Genomic DNA, 19,282 nt, shown 5'->3' on the forward strand with positions numbered 1-19,282 from the left:
AAAAAAAAAATGCTTAGCGGAGTTTTGAGTTAATGAAAAACCCCTGAAAAAACAAGTACCTCATCTGCTCGTGCTCGCTCAATCTTAGCCTTGAAGTCCTCAATGGTTTGGTGAAGACCTCTGTGGCTGCCCAGATGAGACTCCACAGACGGAAGATCATCGCCCCACTCGGAGGAATCGATCCTGCGCTGGTTCTCCTCCACCCAGGCTAACAGGTCCTGTGCGTAGCGAAGAGTGACCTCATCCAGCTCGGGTCGCACGCGTTGCGTAGACCTCTGGGTCATGGTGACGTGAGTAGTAGTACTGACGCTGGACTTGAGCCTTAGATTGTAGTCACTGCGCAAGTTCACCAAGCGCTCGTGTAAGCGGTAGACCCTGAGAAAAGAAAATCGCAAGTCATTCTTTTTCCTTGACTTAAAGAGGTTTAGCAGTGAGTCTGATTATACAAGCCCCAGGTTTCATAGACAAGGTTTAAGCCTATTCCCTAAAATGCACGTTTGCGCTGTTTTACCTGAAAGCAACTTGAACAGGCATGTCTTAAAATATGTCAGTGCCTCGGTGTCTCAAGATGCACACCAGTAATGTTTTTTTAAGGCATGTTTATAAAAGGTTTACTTAAATGTCCAAATTGAACTTAGGCCGAATCCTGGCTTAATCTAAGCCCTGTCTTTGAAACCAGGCCATAATTTGTCATATTTACATATGTAGATTGATTTTCAAATCGGATTTGAAAGAATTCACTTTCGAATCCAGTTGATGCACCACAGGCTACTGGAAGAAGGTTTTCCACTAGGGTAATGCTAAGAAACATCGGATGAACTCACCTGCGATACATCTGCTCCGCCTGCAGGTGACGCCCATCTTTGAGAAGCTGAACGTCATTAAAGAGGAGACGGATCATGCCATCGGCTTTGTCCAGATCTCTCTCCACCTCTACTGTGTGCTGCGCTGGTTTCCCCGCATTCAGGAGACGAATATCCTGCGACAACAGAGACACTATCACACACAGTCACAGCCTTTACAGCAACTTCAAATTTGACCAAATAATAACAGCGTTTTAAAAGATTCAACAGATCTACGCTCTCACCGTCTGCAGCAGAGACTCAGTCTGGTTGATTTGTTCCTCACACATGCCTGATTCCATCTGCACTTTAATGACAATCTGTTGGAGACGTTCTAACCTGGAAATGATCAGAATTTGCATACAAATAATTACATTTTCTAAATTGATCGTTTTTGACCAGAATAAGCTGCAAATCGGGACCAGACGTTATGGCGAAGAGTCAAAGGTCTGGTGTACGCAGGACTATCACACATTCGACTGGAAATAAGGGATAGGATTTTCAATGCATAAAAATATACATGTCAGAACATATTCTGTCTGTAAAACAATATTCGTTTTGAAACTAAAATAATACAAATGAGAATAATATGATAGGAAATCACTTACTCCAACCACTAAAAATAACCTGGATGTGAGTTGGTTAAAAGTAATTTAAGAAACTCACAGTTTTCCGCGATGAAGCAAATACTCTAACCGATAAGTGTCAGTCATAAAGGCCATTTTTTACAATCCAAGACTTTCTCCGAAATGCATAAAAACATGTTTTTCTTGTTATAATCCTGTCATGGGACTCGGACAGAGCAAACCACAGCCAGGAAAAAGTTTTTGGTCAGCGATTCCACAGTCCAGTCCATAAAGGATCTGTGTGCTGCACATTACTCTTGTCCAGCAAGAAGCAACATTGTCTTGTGACAGGGGATGTGTCCTGTTTTAGATGATACTCCCTCTCCTTCTAGATGACTGATATTAATAACAGTTTCATTTAATCTCATTTACTCCAGATCAAAAGCGCAACATTCCTTTACATTCTCACTTACATTAAAAATCAGTAATCTTGCTATACTGCTTCACTTCACTGGGAAGTTTAAATGATTTAAACAAAAAAAGATGAAGAAGAGTGAAGACAAAAGCTTTGTCTGCCAGTGCCACTTTTTTAGATTTGATATTTAGTATCAAGTGCAACGAAATTCAAAGTGCTGCTTAAATATGTTGAGGGGCCACATTGAGATCCGGTAGAAATGTATCATTCTCAAGCAGCTCTTATTAGTCTAGCACGTACTTCATTGTGTGTTATAATGGCTGATGTATGTCAGATTTTGGACTGGTAGGCTGTTCTATTCCAGTCAGCAACAGTCATTCCATTACGCACCCATTATATTCCCATATTCACAATGACCACGAGACAAAGCTACAACAAAACTAAGACGGCAGACTGAGAGGTCTGTGTTTTCAGACATGTTCCTCACCTCTCAAACTCGATTCTGAGCAGTCTCTCTCTCTCCAGAATGGCCACATGAAGACGCCCCCATTCCTTCTCAACATCAATGGGGTGATAACCAGGAGGGACCTTAACCTGACCAGCGTGAACCGCACTCTGTGGGAAATTTGCAGAACATCATATTAGGACAGAAGTAACATATCGATATACAGAAATTAAACACTTTCACATGATTCATTGGTCAACTAAATTTCACTTTATTTCGAGACATTCTACTAACTGTAAGCAACTCTGCAACTACATGTCAACTAACTCTCAGAGTATTAGTTGACTGTTCGGTTAGAGTTCAGGTTAGTAGAATAAGTTGACATGTAGTTGTAATGTAACTTATAGACAGTTGAATCTCTGTTGGGAGCATTAAAATAAAGTGTTAGCAGATATTAATAGACAGTCTACTAATACTCTAGTCTAATGAGAGTTAGTTGACATGGAGTTGCAAAGTAACTTATAGTCAGTAGAAAGTGTGAAGTGGGCTATTGAAACAAAGTGTTAACAATTATTTTGACATCTCATGTTACATTTAAATCTCCAAGACTGTAGTATTATGAATTGTGAAATCCTGTGCACAAACCTCAAAGGACTGGTAGAGGTGTTTGGAGCGGCTCTTGTCTGACTCTCTGGCGGGCAGCTCGGTTTCTTTATATTTCAGAAACTGACGCCATAGAATCTACAATATAATTACACAAGCAAATCAATAAACAAACACATAAAGAGCTTGCCACAGATGCTGGAATATTCATATAGTACAAATTGTGCAAGACACAGTTTGACCTTGATCATCCTAAGCAGGTCCATTTGAATGGTTCAGTAAGCATTTGTTAAAAGTGGCTTTGTTAAAAAATCTTTGTTATTCATCTGGCATGGACTGACATGACTGAGGATTGTTTCTCAAAGCTGGTAATATAGGTTTGTTCCCTCAGACTAAGATGATATACCCATTACACAGCCGCCCCACCCTGAAGAGACAGAGCCATACAAACTCAAACAAAGACGTTCAAAGACTGAACGCCTGCTCTTCATGATGTGGTGTCATATGACATGACTCATCCACTTCAGAGAAGGATTTCTTCCAACAGGATAGAGTTCAACCCAGGTTACTGACAGTGTTTGCACTCTTAGACAAAAGGTTCAAAGTGGTTTAATATAGAGCCCTAGGGTTCTTGACTTAATTTTAAAGAAGACTTTATGCCAAAAAGGTACTATACAAGGACAAATGTCATAAATGATTGCATACTACTTTCAGGCTTAATGGTTATTTAATTATTATTCTAGTGATAAAATGTTTGCAACCTGTTTAATTCATAAAACTGAATTAAAATGAGAAATGAAGTAAAACAAAATTAATTAAAACTAATTGCATAAAATGGTCCCATGATGAAAAAAAGGTTATCTATATGAAGCACCTTACAGAACCCTTTCTTTTAAAACAGTGTGGGATTGAGGAGGCTATGTATGGAATGGATGGATAGATGGAAATGGATGGATGGATAGATAGATAGATAGATAGATAGATAGATAGATAGATAGATAGATAGATAGATAGATACTAAATGCAAAAAAAAATAAAAAAAATAGACACACCCTAAGGCACAAACAAATTGAGATATCATGGAACAAAATGTTTTGCATAAAGAAAGAAAGCACAGTGACTCAAATGTTTCTTTGAAACTAGGAAATGCCACATAAAATAAATTTCTTCCCCATAAAGCTACTTTCACGCTAATTAAAAATGTAGTAAAGTTAGCGGAATCCCTAATTGAATCATTCATTACTAAAGTTAGTTACTTCCCAACACTGGTTTTGTATCCCTGTGTGTATTCTCTTTACATGACCCTAAACAAGTTACCCTCCCTGCTGAAGAGACTAGCTTAGACCAGTGTAAATTCATATGCTGGTCAAGACTCGTTTATCATATTTAGTGCTGCATTGGTGCTGATCTAAATATTAGCAGCAAAACTTCAACCACTTTCTGGTTGACCAAGGAAAGTAATTATTGCTGGTTAAACCAGTCAAGAATGGTGTCCAGAATGCAGATCACAGCATATGCTGGTGACCGAGCTGATCTTTTAACCCAGGTAATTCTATAGAAAACCCAGACAATGTGGATCTCACAAGAGATAATGAAGACTGCAATTCTTTCCATAACTAGATAGTAACTAGTAGCAACCCAGACCACACAACAGCAGACTTTATATTAGCGTTCCTCACCTCAATCTCCTCATAGCTGCTGGGAAACTTCCTCTCCTCAAAGATGGTAATGTGATGTCTGATCCATTGGTATAGAACGGTGATCAGCTCGTAGTATTCCTGCCAGCGCAGCTCCAGCTCCTGCAAGCGAGAGGAAAAACACTATTCAGGGGAGAACAGGAACGCTCTTTTGCCCCTGTGCTAAGTCAATTATCACATTCACTCAATTAGGAGTCAACAAGCGTAGCCTTGTCTGATAGCAGCATATGAAGGGAGGGAGGAATCAAAGGAGCAAAATAGCTGATCCTGATAGGTTGATTGATAGTCTGTGACACAGCTCACACAGATCATTTAATCCTCTTTCTCATGATAGATTCTGATGGTGTTAAGGAGGAATCAAATAAATTGCATTTGACAGCAACTGGATCCAAATCCAGATAACACAAAGTTTATTACCTCTTGAAGTTTACAGAATATTTCCTAAACCTTCTATCTATATTAATGCCCAGTGCACATTGTACAATTTTGGGCTGTCCCAGACGAAAGATGACCAATCGTGGCGATTTCTGTAGTCGTGGCTCGTAAACGGTGGTCCTACGTTGTACAGTGAGAGAGGTTCAAAGATGACCCAAAGATAGCACTGCTACTTGGGCGGAATGATTTGCTCGCAGCGCCTGAGAAACCCCGTGGTGAGGAGCAGAGAGTTCGCTCAGAGTTGGAGTAAATCACTCCGGAGAAGTAGCAGTGCTTCACCTTCTGAGAATATAGTTCCCAGTATGTATACGGTTAGAAGATGGCTGTGTCTCATGTGACCTTGTTATTTGTACACGCTGTGACTATACAAATCACAACATGTAAGTAGGAGAATGTTGGCGTTATTTTGTCACTTATTGGGAGCAGTGTGCTAGCTGGAGCCGTTTACCTCCAGTCTTTGTGCTAAGCTAGGCTAGCGGTGGGTGCGTCAGACAGAGTTACGGCACGCACAGAGATGAAAAGGGTATGTATGGACTTATCTAACTCTGGGGGATACGGTGAATAAAAGTCCCAAAAAGTTGGCGTTTTCCTTTAAAACTAAAGGTTGACATCTGGTTTCACCAAGAACCTTTAACATCCATGGAACCTTGCCATTGCACAAAAGGTTCATTATAGTGGAAAAGGGTTCTTTCGATTTTTTAGAAGTTCTTCACACTAAGAAATAATGGTTATTTTCATCTGATCACTGAAAGATTCATACAATATAATATAAATGTTATAAAATATAATAATCATACGATTGCGGTTATTCTATGCCATTGCTGTGTAAACCAAGACACAAGACTTGGAAAATAGTGATGTGGACAGTTTTTGGAGAACCTCTCGTCATGCTGATGTTATTTAGCAGTAGCGTGGGAATGGGCAAGGGCAGGAAGCCTTAAGAAACCTCATTCATAAAAATGCATCATTAGTTTTATTAGATTTGGTTTGACTGCATATTAACTGGACTATGTGCTGACAGCCTATGTCTGGAACTGGTTTGTTAAGCGGCAATTACGTCATCTTAAAATGATGAGGGGAAAACTCACTCTGGCTTTGCCGCCGTCCTGGACGTCTGGAACTCGTGGCATAGCATCGTACAGGGAGGACACATAGGTGATTATGGACTTCTCATCAGGATGAGGCACATCCACATCTGCAATGAAAAGTATTGTAGATCAGTTAGAATTCATTGTTTCATTCGGTGTGTGACATGAAAATGTGTGATTGTTTGTGTGTCATTTGTTTAAGCAGACTGTAGTATTTCTCTATTGTGACTTGATTTTGTCCATCAGGAATTGATTAGGCCGTTTGATTGTTTTCATTTCAATCTTATGTTAAAGGACAAGTTCGGTATTTTACACTTAAAGCCCTGTTTACAGATCGTATCTGATGAAATAGAACGGTTAAGATAAAAATTTGGACACATGCTCCTGTCCCGAGAATTTTAGGTTTATTTCGCTTTTGTGGACCTATTTTGCCAAACGCGTCACACCCGTGATTCTTCCGTTGAGAGCTTGAATAATAGACACTCCAGCCCAGTTGGTGGCGATAATGCACCTTTGCCAATTGCAAGCAAACCACAGGCATTTCATTGAATACACAGAAGAAGCAGAAGAAGAAGCGGCGGAGTAATACCGTAAAGGTGCTGCGGTCTCACAGCACGTCCTATACAAGTCAATGGAGTTGGACAAAAACTACGATAAAACCTGTTGGAATGCATCTTTTTCAGCGATTTTTGATGGAACATATCAGTGAACACCCCCTGACCACTCGGTGAGTTTCACGTCTTTGTAAACGAAAGTTTAATGTGTTTTTAGGACGGAATCTTCCAGTGCATATAGACAACCATTGTGGGGGTGGGGGGGGGGGAAGCGAAATAAACCTAAAATTCTCGGGACAGCAGCATGTGTCCAAATTTTAATCTTAACCGTTCTATTTCATCAGATACGATCTGTAAACAGGGCTTTAAGTGTAAAATACCGAACTTGTCCTTTAAGCGGGAGATTATGAGGGCACATTATTATTCTTTTTTTAAATAAGGATGTGCGCAGATAAATTATTTATAATGAACAATGCAATATTCCCCAAAAAAAAAAAATAATTGTTACAAAATTTTGATTTTATGGTGACCAATTTATACAAAAATCCATGTAAAGTTAAAGGGTTCACAAACTTTTGACACTTCTCAAGGTTTTCAAATGTCAAAGGTCATGGGATCCTAAACTCAATGAAAGATCATTGTGGGATTCACAACTCATCAACCTACGGTGTTGTGGCATTGAACAAAGGTTATTTTCGTAAACGAAAACTGAAACGAAGACTAAAACTATTGGTAAAAAAAAACATTTTCATAAACTGAAACCTTCAAAATATATGAAAAACTAAAACGAAACGAAACTAACAACAGTTACTGAAAAACGAACTGAAATAAAATAATAATTAGCAAATATAAATAATCATGTTCGTAATTAATAAGCTCTTATCCTGTGGCTGTTTAGGGAAATACCAGTAGATGGCGCTTCATGCGTGTGAGCTGAAGCATAGGGCTGAGCGATTAAGTCCTAAGCGTCTACTAATTCACTCGGACAATGGAATGAGCTTTAAAGTTGAGCGCTGTGTTTTTAGAATGTTGTTTCATGCGCGAGACGTGGGTGCAACAGCCAAACACGTCCGTCAAAAGCATGTTTACATAGAAAACAATTGAAAAGCAGTGCAACGCGAAAACCTGTGAAGAACTACTACTGTATGTTTGAGATGTCATGTTTGCATGATGGTGACAGGCTGAAAAGTGCTGTTACTGTCTCTGTTTTTACAAAAAATTTATATTACTATCCATGTGGACACATTTCTCCACAACTACACACACACACGCTGCATTTACACTTCATTATTTAATCACACTGGCTTGAACGGACTTGAACTGTTTCTAGATTTACCAGTAGTTTCACTGATACATTGTAGATCTGAAAAAAAAAAAGTAAACTAGGCATGTTTAACAGGAAGTATGAATGAATAATTTTTAACTTTATTTAATACTTTAAAGTTGCATTTGTTTGGTTATTTTTCAATCTCAAACAATTATTTTATTTTTATTATGAAGTGGTTAGCACAAGCGTTAACTGTAAACTGTGCAAACATTAAAAGCTGAAATTAATTATTTAGCTTTGGTCCACACGGGAAGTGTTGTCTTAACTCTGCAAAACTATAATTACTAACTATAAAACTAAAACTGAAACTAAATATATAAAAACATAGAAATAGAAAACAGAAATGTGTTCACAAAATAAAAACTAAACTAAAACTAACAAAACCATTAATGAAAATAGCTAAAACTAAATTGAAATGTAGGCTATAGGAAAAATTTGAAACCAATATTACAATTAAAACTAATTTAAAAATGCAAACCTATATTGAATACACTTAAAGGGTTAGTTCACCCAAAAATGAAAATTCTGTCAGTAATTACTCACCCTCATGTTGTTCCAACCGCGTAAGACCTTCGTTCATCTTCGGAACACAAATTAAGATATTTTTGATGAAATCTGAGAGTTGATCACTTCTCCGTAGGCTGCTAGGTGGCCCAAACTTGCTGGCCCAGAAAAGTTATTAAAGAGATCGTTAATATAGTCCAAGTGACTACAGTGGCTCAATCTTAAGTATATCAAGCGACGAGAATACTTTTTGTGCACAAAAACAAACAAAAATAACGACTTTATTCCACTATTCATTTCCTTCTCTCTGGGCCTCTAGTTGGTTCACGTAGTGTTTTTGCACTGCGCGTCACACACATGACCAGCGTCGGCCAATAGTGAGCCTACGTGGTGACGTGTAACACAGACGCGCTGCGCAAAAACACTACGAGGCCCAGAGAGAAGGAAATGAATAGTGGAATAAAGTCGTTATTTTTGTTTGTTTTTGCGCACAAAAAGTATTCTCGTCGCTTGATATACTTAAGATTGAGCCACTGTAGTCACTTGGACTATATTAACGATCTCTTTAATAACTTTTCTGGGCCAGCAAGTTTGGGCCACCTAGCAGCCTACGGAGAAGTGATCAGCTCTCAGATTTCATCAAAAATATCTTAATTTGTGTTCCGAAGATGAACGAAGGTCTTACGCGGTTGGAACAACATGAGGGTGAGTAATTACTGACAGAATTTTCATTTTTGGGTGAACTAACCCTTTAATCAGGATTTAGCTTCAAGACTGGGTGTTAATATCTAATAACTTTCTTCAATACCAGGTTATACCACTTGATTTAACATTACCTTCTGGGTCAAGCAGTCGTGTGACCCCAAGTTTTTGCTCTGCCACTGAAAATGCCTGTTCCAGGTTCTCCAGGTTGGATAGGTGGTATACTTTCGACATGTCGATAAGCCTGGGCCTGGTGAAATGAAGAGGAACAAACCCATGAGAATCAGTCAGTAAGTGTGAAATAAATGCAGCAGAAAAAGTTTAGAGGACCTATTATGCTCTTTTACAAAGTCTTGATTTTGTTTTTGGGGTCTGCTAGAGTAGGTTTTCATGTTTGAATGTTCCAAAACACATTATTTTTCACATATTTGATATTATTGCAGCACCACTCTTCACAGTCGGTCAGTAACGCTCTGTTTAGTTCCTGTTTCTATGAAGCCCCTCCTTCTGAAAAGAAGGAGTGCTCTGATTGGTCGGCTGGACCAGTGTGTTGGGATTGTTCAACCGCTTTGAGCGCGTTTTGGAAATTTCCATAATCGCAACTTTCACACACAACTAACTCAAACAGGCCCCGGCTCTTTTTTGCGTATCCATTTGATGGGAATTATTTAAATAAGGAACATTGTGTTCCTTCCCAGAAGAAAACTCAAGACTTGCAATCCAATACAGAATTTTTTTTTTTTTTTTTTTTTACACTTTACACTAAGGTCCCATTAGTTACAGTAAGTTAATGCACTAACTAACTAACAATGAGCAATACATTTGTTACAATATTTATTTTTGTTTACATTTATTAACTGTTCATTGTTATTTCATGTTAACTTAGGTCATTAAATAATAGTCCAAGATATAAGATTTGATTTAAATACTTTATTATTAAAAGTTGTAATTAACATTAATTAAGATTAAGTGTTACCAAATATTATACGAGAATGATAACATTTTGGAGTTAGTGGATTTGAAGTAAAGAATAAGTCATAAATACTAGAATAAATACTAGGCTCAAAGCACAGGTAATTTGACCACCTGCTCCATAAATCCAAAATAACATCTGTCTCCTGAGGGATGGAGCCATAACTGACATGCCATGAATACCCAGAGATGGGAGTGGCTCGAAACAACAGAGAGAGAACAAATCTATACACTTACACCAAAAGATTCTTAAAACATTAAAACCTTTAGTTTCTACACCATAAATCTATAGAGAGCCAGAAATGAAGCAAGCACCCGGTCATCTGTGCGGCATGTATGGTGTAAGGCATGGAATAGGATTCTCCAGTGTGGTAATGAGAGTCTGCCACCACAGTCCGATCGTCCATCCCGAAGCCTCCGTTGATCTGCCTCAGGTCCCTCTCTGAGCTCCAGTCTGGCTCATATCCCGTCTGAGAGTCCCCGCTGGAGCGAGCGCCTGGACTCTGGGAGCCCCGGCCAGAGTCCAGGGAGCTTTCGGAGGGGATATCCTCGCACAGCATGATCACACGGTCCTCCGAGTCGCTCGCAGAAGCCACGGTACTGCTGGAGCCGGTCCGACGCTTCTTAAAGGACAGGCGCCTCTTCATGTTCAGCATCATCGTGTCCTCAATGCGTCCACACAAAGCAATTCCAACGAAATATTTCTCAAATTATCAAATATCAAATATAATGAACCCTTCTGGTATTAGTTATTCTTCTTTTTCTCCAATCCATTTGCTACCAAAGAGCTCCAAAAAAGAAACCAAGCTGAAGTTTGATCGTTGTTGTTTGTCTGCAGGTGGTGCCTGTAAAAGTCTCTTCCCTGTTTCTGAAAGGAGGCAGATCCTACAACTCCAATGGGTGTTCCTGGCTCACAAAAGCATCAAATCCTCCCTGTTCATGTGAGGGTCAGTGGGGCGTACCCAAGCTTTGCAGGTACATGTCCATGTTTCGGGAAAGGTGCCCTGCGGCGAGGCCTGTCTCTGCTCCAACAGGCACCACACCTCACAGCATTTATCGTTTCAACTTTCTCTGTAAAACTGCCTTCATTGTACACTTCTATTAGCACTGCTTTCTTATTCAGTCTCTCCCTGCTCTCTTTTGTCCTTGCGTCTGTGTACGGGACACACCCTCATTACAGAAAAACTGTTTTCACTTGGCCTGGATCTGCGTGGCTTTGTTTCCTTTTTGCAAAACACTCTATCATGTATTTCATTGTATAATTGATGTTCATATCGTTCCAAACCACGTGGAACACAAAAGGAAACATTTTCAAGAATGTACATGCTGAGCTTTTCCATACGACGAAACCAGACCATGGGTTGCCAAACTCTTGTGCACTATATTTCAAGCCTTCTGATGTCAAATGCTATTTTTGTGTGAGGAACAGACTTAAATTATGTAATTTCTTCCATAGTTCTCAAATCTCATTTCCATTTCCATAAATCTTATCATTATACTGTAGCTTCGAGCATCTCTTGTTTAATGGAAAAGAGCAGATCAGAAATTCTGCATAATATTTTCTTTTGTGTTCATCGGAAGAAAAGTATGTTTAGAAGAATTTAAATATTTATATGTTTGAACTTCAAGGACTGATAAAGTGAGGTGACAGTCGTGTGCACAACGCTGATTTGACATGTCTACGCTCAGGTGGTTTATCTTGACGAAAATATGCGCTTCAGGACAGAATATTTCACTCCTTGGCATCAAGTACAAGTTTGGTCAAGAGTGAAGCTCAATGTTGAGTCAGGAAAGAACCTGATTAACACATTTCTATATTCCAACATCCAATAGAAGGCTGTCATTTTGAGTATCTATCCAACTTATTCTTAACGTAAAAGCGGGTCATCCGCTTCCACTTATTTTACCCATACAAAAATAGTCTGTTATGCTAATTTATATTGCAAACTGGCATTTGTTATCATGTTATTTTAATTCATCATCATAATGATAAACACACTGGTTTGTAGTGCAAATAGTTTTATCATTTACTGCACTTTGTTGTTCTTCTTTTTCCTTATAGCGACTAATGAATCAGAGAAAAACGTACTTTGTGTTGCAAAAAGACTGAGGATAAATATTTTAAGAAAATATCAGGAAATCAAGGTAACACTTTATTTTCATGGTCCACTACTAACTGTAAGTAACTTTGCAACATTGTAAACTAATACTACAAACTCTAACCCTAACACCTAACAGTCTATTATAGTCTACTAATACTCAAATGAGAGTTAGTTGACATGTAGTTGCAAAGTTACTTATAGTTAGTAGAATGTCTAAAGGGAACTATTTGAAATAAAGTGTAACCTAAAAAGAGAATGAATCACGTGACTATTATTGAACAACTTCAGACTTGGAGCAACTAACTATATAAGCACACATTCCATCTTAATCTTGAGCTTTGATAAAGAGGCACTTACTCATGTTTGTGTATAACTGCGTTGAAGAGTTTTCCGTCCCTCCAGCTAGTGGTGAAGTTATCGCAGCGGATACCGTGATAACCCTCCACCATACGCTGAGACCAGAGGAGCAGCTTTTCCTTCGCTGACATATCATCTGACTGACCGTTCACCTGGATATCTGAAATCTACCAGCCCAGAAGAAAATGAGTTTCATGGATTTAGCGACATGCAGCAGCGGTAGCAATATGTTTATTGTATAATTATCAATAAATAATTAAAGTGGTTGATTTCTCACACAAATCTTAGTCATGCAAATGCATTCCCACTAAATACCATTGACCTCCTAAGACCCTTCTGAGACCCGTCGTCATACTCACTGCATGAACGTGTAGCAAAAACAACCCAGCTCATTAAAGGAAATCCAATTACCTTGTGAATTCACAGTTTGAAGTAGCTAAACAACAGTATCTGCCACAAAACAATGAGGATCTCAAAAAAATAAGCTTGAAAGCATACATTTATAAACTAAATATATAGTTTATAAATGCATTAATCTAGATATGTATTTGCCTGCAAAAAGTCCAAAATGCTATACTTCTGGCAACAGTGATGATTCTGTGAATCAGGTTTCAATTAATTAGTTCCAAAACAAACCATTTGAAAGAATCATTTCGCTAAAATAAGATAGATGCACTGATCCGGAAAAGCTTAGGCCGAAAAGGAAGTAAAAATGCCGTGATGATAAAACAAGCTTTTGCGTTCTGCACCATCTTTAAAAGGTCAGCAAACCATTGGTCATGTGATCGCGGTTGGATGTCCGTCTGAGTTGACGTAATTCTCCACCGTCACTTTTTCAATGGCGTACAACTAGCATTGACGGGAATATCCGATCTGTCCATTTACATGGCAGATGCAAATGCTCGTATTCAGTTCATATCAGATTTACTTCCACATATATGTGAATGAGGCCTGAAACCAATCAGAGAATATCGGAATCCATGTGCTTTCTTCCTACTTATACGTTCATTGGTCATATGTGCCATATGGGAGAAAGAAATCTGAATTAACTTGAACCATAAAGTAAATGCGGCCTTAGTTAATCACAAACACTGTTTTAAGGCTAACATTTTTACAAATTATGGTGACCAGATGTCCTACTTTACACAGGACAGTCCTGGGTTCATGAGTTTCACCTGCCCTAACAATTCATTTAAAAATGAGCTAAAATCTCTAAAAACAACACGTGTTTTTATTTGTTTGATGTAATCTGCATGATTCTGTTGAGAATCTAGGGAAACTGAATAGAACAAGATGGAGGAGCTGAGGAAGCGAGTTGAAACACAGGCTTAAACTAGAGATATTTTATCTCAATTTGAGGAAATTAACCACATCTCTTAAAGAATCTGGTGCCCCTAATAAAAATGACATAGTATAGACTACATTAAACAATCAATAAATAGTGTTTAATGTCAATCAGGATTGAATATAAGCACATGGCACCATCTAAAACCCTGGTCTGACTCTTCTTGGTCAGGCTAGCTCCACAAAGAGAAAGCTCTTTTAGTTCATGGGGAAGTGGGCATAAGTCCATACTCCACCCCTACACATAAACCTCTCTGCCTCTTCTGGACAAGCCAGAAGTCCTGACAACTTATTTCTTCTATCCAAGGAAATTCAAGGACTCTCTCAAAAGCTGGACGTACCCAAGCAGCATAATCGTCTGAATTTGCGTCAGACTCCTGAAGCTGTAACATGACTGTTTTTTTTTTTTTTTTTTGATTGAGGTGGAATATAAATCAGGGTGTGATTGTAATTAAACACGTTGAACAACAGATTCACATAATTAGGTCTAAAAAATTGCCTGGATATTAGATTATGAAATTAGATTAGATCAGAGACTTTCAATTCCTCATGTTGCCCAAGACACTGAACAGATTCATTTACAAAATCTTCATTTTGCATACTAAAAGTATTGTGGTCGGATCATATTGGATATATTATAAAACAAGAGAAACTTATTTTATTGCTTGAGGCAGATACTGGTTTGAAGCAAAACATTTTTGACCCCAATTATATTTGATTGGAAGGTGTAAAATAATTATGACCCAAGTGAACTGATGATTGACCCAGATTTGGAGACCAGGAGGAGGAGGAGGAGGTAAATGGTATGGGAACTTAACACTGACAGAAAAGGAGACCTGGAAGTGAAGGATGATGGTCCATATGAGACCCAATGTCAGCTTTGGGTTTCCGTCGGCAATATCATCATTCCTGATATTCACCAGCTTGACCTGTGATTTCCAGAGAAGAACATCAATTCACATTTGAGTTCAAGTTTAATGTGAGAGATTGTCTAACAAAACACCATTGTAAGCATGCGTAAATACTGTCCACCTAAAAATAAACCTTGTATGACTTACTTTTTTTCCTGTGAAACACAATGAGTGATTTATAGCAGAATGTCCATGCTACTCTTTTCCACACTATGAAAGTTAATCATTACCATGACTGATGATGCACATGTTGGCTTTTTGTAATGCTTTGATGTTCAATTCTGCTGTGACCAGAATCTGGTCCCAATTAACTTTCACTTTATGTAAGGGTGCAGCTTGGACATTCTGCTAAACATCACCTTTGGCAAGCCACGAAAAAAAAGAAAATACAGGTTTGGAAACAAAAGAGGTTGAGTAAATGAGGACAAAAGTTTCATTTTGGAATAAACTATCGTTTTAATTTAGTTTGAAAGATGAGTTGCTCTCGTACCTGCCGGCGTCTGAGGAAATCCAGTGCTATCTGCACATTCTGTAGTTTATGGAATCGCATGCGTCCTCTCTCACGAGGCTGAGGAGACAGACAGAAGCCGGTTAAGACTCATAACACAAAGGATGAGACTGAGGCGTGTCCTTCCGCATCCAAGCTTCTTTTGAAGGTCGAAATGAAGGAAGAGTGAAAAACGTGGAGAACCTTTTTATGAAGCTAATGTATATGGTTACAGTTTACTTTGATGGTCCACTTTAGACTATCAGGCTAACTTTGCAACTACATGTCAACTAACTCTCATTAGAGTATATTAGTAGACTGTTAGGTTAGGGTTCGGCTAAGTATAATAATCTGACATGTAGTATGTCTGTTGGGGGAGCATCAAAATAAAGTGCTAGTATTAGCTACTAATACTCTAATGACTGGTAGTTGACATGAAGTGGCAAAGTTACTTATAGTTAGCATAATGTCTAAAGTGGACCATCAAAATAAAGTGTTACCTCATATATGAACACTAAGAAAATACAAAAGACAAAACCCCATGAAATCAAATCTTTAAGTCCACGTCTGCTAGCATTTATGACATTTAAATGTAAGTGTACTTAAAACTAAATCTGTATTGATGATATACCATCTTTATCTTCCAGTTCAACATAAACAATACCAACTTTGATATGCCCCACCCCAACTTTCTGTTTCAGTAGGAAATATATCAACACAGATAACTGAAAAACTGCAAGTCATTTCATGGGGTCTTCAAGACTACAGTATATGACAGAAGTGATGGTCATGTGACTTCAGGGATGTAGTGTGGTTAACTATTGTGGATGAATTCTAAAAATGCTTGTATTATAGAAAACAACCCAAAACATCTTTACCATCTTTAAACATCTGACTCACCATCTGACACACCCTTTTATGCAGACACCGTTTTATGACCTGAACACCTTAAACTAGTTTTAAACTGTAGTCCAGACCAGACTGTAAATATGTCTTGCGTAAAAAGTTGTTCAGCACTAATGATCAATTATAGGCATTTTGCTAATAGTCAGGGTAGTTACTTAGATATAATTTGCAGTCACACACCCAAACTATGACGAGGTTCAGAGAGATGATGTCATAAAGAGAAACAGCCTCAGTCATGCGCAAGTGGAACTGAAAAAGGGCAACTATACTATAATGTTATTCCTACCAGTGAAACTTCTAAATAAAAGTCCCTCAGATTAAAAGAAAAAACATGCTTTATTAAGACGCAATGTTTTTTCCCCAAACACATTTACAATTCTTAATGAAGTCTTTTAACATTTAGCTCTTTATTTTAATCAGTTGAGAAACTTAGCATTGACAAACATAGCTTGAAACCTCAAAGGAAGTAAATGAAAACATGACTATAACAAGACTGGCGGAAGTGACATGCGCAAGCCAGCCACAGTGAGTGACCCATGCCAATGAAGCATCTACATCACTCACCAACCGTACGCTCCGCACAACGTCCCTCTCCCTCGTCTTGACCCAGCAAGAGAAGTGCAAAGAGAGCAGACAGAGGTCAAAGGGCAAAGGTCAGCAAAGAGATGGTGGGTCAGTGTCATAGGAAGATAGAATGATAGGCAGAGAAAGAGTCAAAGAGGTGCCACACAGGGGAAAAAAAGAAAAGCCAGAGAGTGAAGTTAATGTCTTAGCTAAAGCCAAGAAATTAAGCAGTATGATGGGATGATGTCAAGATTTTTGAATCTGAACCCAGTGTTTTGGATGTGATTCAACATAACATCTTTCGAATTTGAAGACGTATTCCAAGGCATCACCCATAAATATGGTGGGGTGTTCAGGTCTTCCTTGACCTGGAGGTCTGAATCAGGACTTTGGATTGGTTTGAAGGCTGAGGGCAAGGTTGGATGTTTGAAGGTGGGAAGGTTGGAAACTGAATGGGAGAAGTGATGGGTTTTCTCTTGTTTGGCTGTGCTGCATTAGCAGAAGCATAGGCCCTACATAGTTCCTGTCCCAAATGGCACTTCATGTGCACTTGCGGTCTTGTGGGTTTACAGTGGCTACAAGACCGTAGGGCAGGGTTTCACAAATCCAGGCCACTGTCCTGCAGAGTTTAGATCAAACCACCTATCTACAATTTTCTAGTAACTTAACTAGCTTGTTCAAGTGTGTTTGATTAAGGTTGAAACTAAACTCTGCAGGGCAGTGGCCCTCCAGGGTGTCCCATTTGTCATTTTCAGTTCCCCTTTGCGACTTTCACCGAGCCTGCACTGGAGCGAGCGCCGCAGCAGACTTCTATCCGACAGTCAAAGCGGCGTACTGTCACACAAGTGTGGATTCGGAGGAAGACTGCGAAGGCTTAGGGTTCCAATTGGGACAGGGCCATAGAAATCAGTGCAAGACAATCTGTAACACTCACCAGCGTCTCCCCGGAGAGGACCTCCAGAAGGGAGATCAGGTTGTGTCCATCTCGGAGATCTTCGTACAGGTCATTCACATGACGCTGAGTCTGTGGATGGAGAAAAAGCAAAGATGGTTTTATGAGAATCACATTAAAAATCACATCATCCCTGCAGTAAGAAAACAGCTTAGAATGCATCATTAGTGCAGCGCAAATGTACTTTTTTAAAGAAAAGATTCAAAATAATTTATTGCTCAAGCAATCCCAGTTCTGACTGCCTACATAAAGCTGAAACAAACACCACATACCAAAAACAGGTTACTGCATGATTGAGTTGAGCAATGAAATTATCTCCAGGTTCGCACTTAATTGGTTTAGGGGACAAAATCACGCACCTAGAATTTCCCCTTTTTTGGTCATTTTGTTGACAAAATTGTCATTGTTTATCCTTCCACATGAACTGCGCTTTTTTTTTTCATTCAAGGAAAGTATATGGTGATGCCAATGTTCAAAAATACAACTCAGTCACATACTGTTTATTCCAATTCACTTACAAAATTGTTGTGGTACTTTTTTGTTATTTTTGGAGCTTGGCAGTATAAATCCCTATCCACTTGTATAATACGCAACCGCTAAACACAAAAGAAGATACAGTATATTGAAAAATATGAGTAACCAAAGAGTTGATGGGACCCACTGACTTCCATACTAGTTTGGGGAAAAAAATACAATTGAAGTCAATGTCAACTGTTTGGTTACTGACATTCTTCACTCGATCTTCTTTTGTGTTCAGCAGAAGAAAGAATCTCATACATGTTTGGAACAACTTGAGGGTGAATAAATGATGACAGAATTTTCCTTTTTGGGTGAACTATCCCTTTAAGATGGACAACAACTTCTAAATGCAAGCATGTATGTCTCTTGTTAAAAGGATAAATGCTTTGCTTTGCAAGTACAGGACGGGGCAATGCATCGGCTCCAGGCAGAAGGGCGGCACACCTGCCTCACGTCAAAAAATATCCGACAAATGATTTATTGAGTGACAGTGTCAATTAAATTCTGAAGCTTTTTTCTTTGTTTGTTTTTAAATCAAGCAAGTCATACATACAGATGCTGTATAAAACCTCATTGGGTCAGATCTTCACTTGAATGACAAAAAAAACATACAGAACTTTTTTCTTTGGCTGAAATGAGAGACTGGCTTCCTCAGGTATTTCTCATGCAGCTCCACCCAACATGCACTGCTGCAAAACACTGAACTCTCTAAAGGAATTAAGGAACAGCTCATGGAAAAGTGACAATCCTGTGATTATTTATTCATCCTCACGTCGTTGCAACAATTTTTATTTTATTTTAATTTTTATTAATTAATATTTATTTAAAAAAAAATTTTTTACATTGGCAAATAAACATGTCAAGCTCCAATAAGGATGAAAGAATCAAAAAAGTATCAAAATAAAACAAGTACTCCAGAAGATGAAAAGATTACATTTAAAATCATTCATTAATGAGATTATCTGTTGAAACTACTGTGAAATCTCTTCC

The 19,282-nt window shown here is 38.6% G+C and overlaps 1 protein-coding gene and 1 long non-coding RNA gene across 2 annotated transcripts in view; one reads left to right on the plus strand and one right to left on the minus strand.

Moving 5' to 3' along the window:
* The window catches only part of plecb (plectin b), a 79,058-nt gene that overhangs the window by 28,314 nt on the left and 31,462 nt on the right, over window positions 1-19,282 (minus strand). Inside the window, 12 exon segments of the mRNA XM_082150211.1 lie at window positions 60-375; window positions 825-979; window positions 1,088-1,181; window positions 2,311-2,438; window positions 2,914-3,009; window positions 4,551-4,670; window positions 6,092-6,198; window positions 9,313-9,428; window positions 12,610-12,776; window positions 14,790-14,882; window positions 15,355-15,432; window positions 17,756-17,845. Coding sequence (XP_082006337.1) covers window positions 60-375; window positions 825-979; window positions 1,088-1,181; window positions 2,311-2,438; window positions 2,914-3,009; window positions 4,551-4,670; window positions 6,092-6,198; window positions 9,313-9,428; window positions 12,610-12,776; window positions 14,790-14,882; window positions 15,355-15,432; window positions 17,756-17,845 — 1,560 coding nt within the window.
* LOC309484255 lies at window positions 6,206-9,241 on the plus strand. The gene is made up of 2 exons (XR_014200789.1): window positions 6,206-6,390; window positions 7,049-9,241. It is a non-coding gene; the product is annotated as an uncharacterized lncRNA (long non-coding RNA).

The sequence above is a fragment of the Leuciscus leuciscus genome, assembly GCF_965113295.1.
Source record: "Leuciscus leuciscus genome assembly, chromosome: 20".
NCBI lineage: Eukaryota > Metazoa > Chordata > Actinopteri > Cypriniformes > Leuciscidae > Leuciscus > Leuciscus leuciscus.